General features: G+C 44.8%; 1 protein-coding gene across 8 annotated transcripts in view; it reads right to left on the reverse strand.

The window, feature by feature from the left end:
* Positions 1-3,103, reverse strand: part of LOC138165284 (nuclear factor 1 A-type) — a 463,507-nt gene extending 460,404 nt beyond the window's left edge. For all 8 annotated transcript variants that reach the window (XM_069093447.1, XM_069093448.1, XM_069093446.1 and 5 more), the window contains exon 1: positions 3,083-3,103. In XM_069093447.1, coding sequence (XP_068949548.1) covers positions 3,083-3,085 — 3 coding nt within the window. In that variant the 5' untranslated portion in view covers positions 3,086-3,103. The remainder of the gene's footprint in view (positions 1-3,082) is intronic.
* Positions 3,104-3,405: the final 302 nt, after the last annotated feature.

Consider the following 3,405-nt stretch of genomic DNA (forward strand, 5'->3'; position numbering starts at 1 on the left):
CACACACACACACACACACACACACACACACACACACACACACACACCCTCCACTTTAAAGACCTCAGTCCCATTTCATTTTATAAGGTAAAGAATAACTTAGCTCCAAGCAATTCATAGCTTATGGTAAAGCTCAGGGAAAGTCATGATTAATCATAAAAACATTTTACAATATTCTGAGGTGACTTTTAAATGGGAAATGACAATATGACCTAAGTGTGGGTAGCTCCCTGGTCACTTTCTAATCATCCCTAACTACACACACAATCCACTTCCATCTCAATGTGCACTAACTGGCAAGTATTATAGACATGTTTACTAGTTATTAAAATTGAATTTGCTCCTTAGTTTTATATCAAAAGTATTCGGATTTTATTTTCCCTCAAAGGCCTCAAGAAGGTGGTTTTGTTTTGCCTGGGTTCATTTATAAAATCACAAAGTTTAAAAAAAAAACTTAAAAAATTTTAAATCCATCTTGTCTCATGTAAGGTTTAGGAAATATAGAAGAGACGCCAAGATTAAAATGTTCTCTTTACAGAAAGTACTACATAGTTAATCTTGAAAAGCTGAACAGTATCACTAGCTTCAGCATACGTGGTTATTGTTACTAATTTTTTAAATGGCAATATGTTTTTATACATCATGTTTATATCATTACAAATACGATCCTAAGCTCAGCAATATTCCAATATCGTTCAGCGAAAACAAAGACCATTTTATATGTGCACACACATACTCAGGAAGCAAAGCTAAGTGCTATTGATAAAAATAAAAAACCTTCAGTTTCCAGACCTATCATAATTGGAATCGGTCTCTACAGCATTGATCTGATGGAAACTAAGAACCATTATCGGCTGATATTTCTGGAATCGAATATTGGGCCAAGGCTCACCTATAAATTGCTCACAGACTAGCACTGTTTGCCACTGGCGATGTTTGGGTATACTATGCCCGTGTGTATTCTTCGGGCAGCCTTTGCTGGCCTGGTCAGAGTGTCCAAAAACACTGTACAAGGTACATGGACCCTGTCCTTCCAGTTCCGGTCTTTCCACGGTGTTTTCTGGACCAGTTTTTTTTTTCTTTTTTATTCAGTAGTAGGCTGTTTAGGAAGGTTTTCTTTCTAAAATGGTCCCTAAACTTTTCCAAATGTGTCCGAGCCTTAAATAAAATTATTATCTAATTTTTAAAAGTGTAGGAAGTCAAATAAAACAGTTAGTAGAGAGCATTCAGCCTACATTTTCTTCATAAACACCGAAGTAAGGGATTCTCTGCCGCTTTTCCAGAAGAGGCCTGCTGAGTCTATTTAACTCCTTCCCCAACATGCCAAGAACAAAGTTTACAAAATGAGATAATAGTTCATTAACCAAAAGAAAAACATCTTTAGATTTTTCTGAATGTACTCCTGGGCCTACAAAGGAAGAGGGAAACCCTCAATGATAACTGGGAAGTAGGTTTTCCCAAATGCCACTCCAAATGGGCCGATGGGCAGAGATGGGAAGCTGTGAGTCCAGGGTGCTATCTGCCTCGATTTGTACCTGTGGCTTAAACTCTGGCCAGACCAGACTTCAGAATCTCAGCCTTGTCACTTCAGCCCCAGGGGCTCTTTCAAAAAGCCTTCTCCACTTGAACCACATCCTGAAATCCAGTGCAACGGTGAGCCCAGCCAAAGTGCTGGGAAAGTTTCCTCCGAGTAACTAAAATCCCAGAAGTTCGTAGAAAAACTTTTTACAAAGATCAGAAAGGATGAATGCCCAATATTAACGCAATACTTAAATACCAAAAGTACAGTATCAAACCCCATATGCATGGGAGTCTTCTGAGATTAAATAGCTATTATTATTATTACTGTGAGAAACAAAAATGATAAAGTTGGCATATAGAAAATGAATCTCCAGGGCTACAGGGAAAGAAGAAAGGGCTCAGTTTCTGGTCCTCCGTGAGGTAGCACCAGTTAAACCGCTATTTCCAGCTAATTGAAGGCGTGTAGTTTAATGTCTGAACTGGGGGGGGGGGTAGTTAACGGGGAGATCTGAATAATCACTATTTAAATAAAACACCTACGGGGAGGTTAATGTCAAGGAAAAAGATATCTAAGCAGCAAGAAGACTCGTCCCCATTAAAAAATATATAAAATCACTTTGACTGCGTGCCTTTAAGTCTATGAAAATAAATAACATCCTCTCCATGAGCCGGGCTGAAGCCGGGAATAAGCCATATTTTGAAGGTAGTGGAGGGGAGCATGGGGAAGGGGGAGGGGTTGAGAGGGGGGATGAGAAGGGGGAGGGGGTGAATAGAGAGAGTTGGGCAGAAAGAAAAAGTTGCCCGAAGTCCAGAGCAGGGAGTGAAGGTAGAGAGGAGCGGCCGCAACGGCAGCCCTAGCTGAGGAGAGAGTCCGTCAGGAGAAGAGGAGAGAGAGGGAGCGAGTCTGAGGCTGGACGCTCGGGGGAGGGCGGCCGGCCGGCGACCCGACTGTCCCACTCTGTGAACAGACGACCCGCTCCTCCGGAGCAACCCGAGTGAAATGAACAACCCAAAAGAAACCCACCAAACTCAGGCAGGCAAAACGCAACTTTTTTTAGTGTTGCGTTTTCTTAGCACACACGCACCGAAAGTTTCATTTCAAAAAAAATTTTTTAACAGGAAGAAAAATTTTAAAAAGAAGGCAGGGGGGACCCAAAGGAGATGAGTACCCCACACCCCAGCAAATGATAGGGCCCGCGCGAGTCCACGCAACCCATTTTCGAGAAGGGTTGACGTCCGCGTAATCTTAGGCTGGGGAGAACGATCGATCTGGGGGCAGCGACAGTAAGGGACCCCTCGGCTCCTGGAAACTCCTCTTCCCTCCCGGCCGCCGCGGGACCCAGATCGCCCAAAAGCAAAGCCGAAAAAGTAGAGTTGGAGGGCTGGGGAGGGAGGATCGAGGTTTGGAGCAGGGAAGGGGGAGCTATTCTTCTCGGATGCAAAATCCCCCAAACTGGCTACACGCTTCGGGGCGTTGCGATTGCACTATTTTTCAAAACCCCTTCCGTCCCGGGGGGGGGGGGGGTGGAAAGAGGATTCCATGGGTCCTCAACCCCCATACCATGGCTCGAGGAGCTCTGGCTACTCCTAATCCCCAGACCTCCCCTGTCCGGATTTCAGCTGACTAGGAGTGACAGGGGCTCGGACCCAGCTCAACACGTGCGGATCGTCAGAATGCACAGCCCTCTTCTGCACTGGACTCCCCCCCTCATATTAATTAAACCATTAATAAGTGGGCGCCATTAGCCATGTGCCGGTGCCTGCACAAATGGCCGTGGAAGGCGAATGCAACCGAATGGAAACAAAGTTACTTTCTTAAAGCTGTATTTCTCCCACACGCAGGGAGAGCGAGAGAGAGGGAGACACGCACAGAGCCAGGCACAC

This window comes from Petaurus breviceps, unplaced genomic scaffold, assembly GCF_028583685.1.
Source record: "Petaurus breviceps papuanus isolate PSGF00001 unplaced genomic scaffold, PetGlider_PUasm1.0 208, whole genome shotgun sequence".
Taxonomy (NCBI): Eukaryota; Metazoa; Chordata; class Mammalia; order Diprotodontia; family Petauridae; genus Petaurus; species Petaurus breviceps.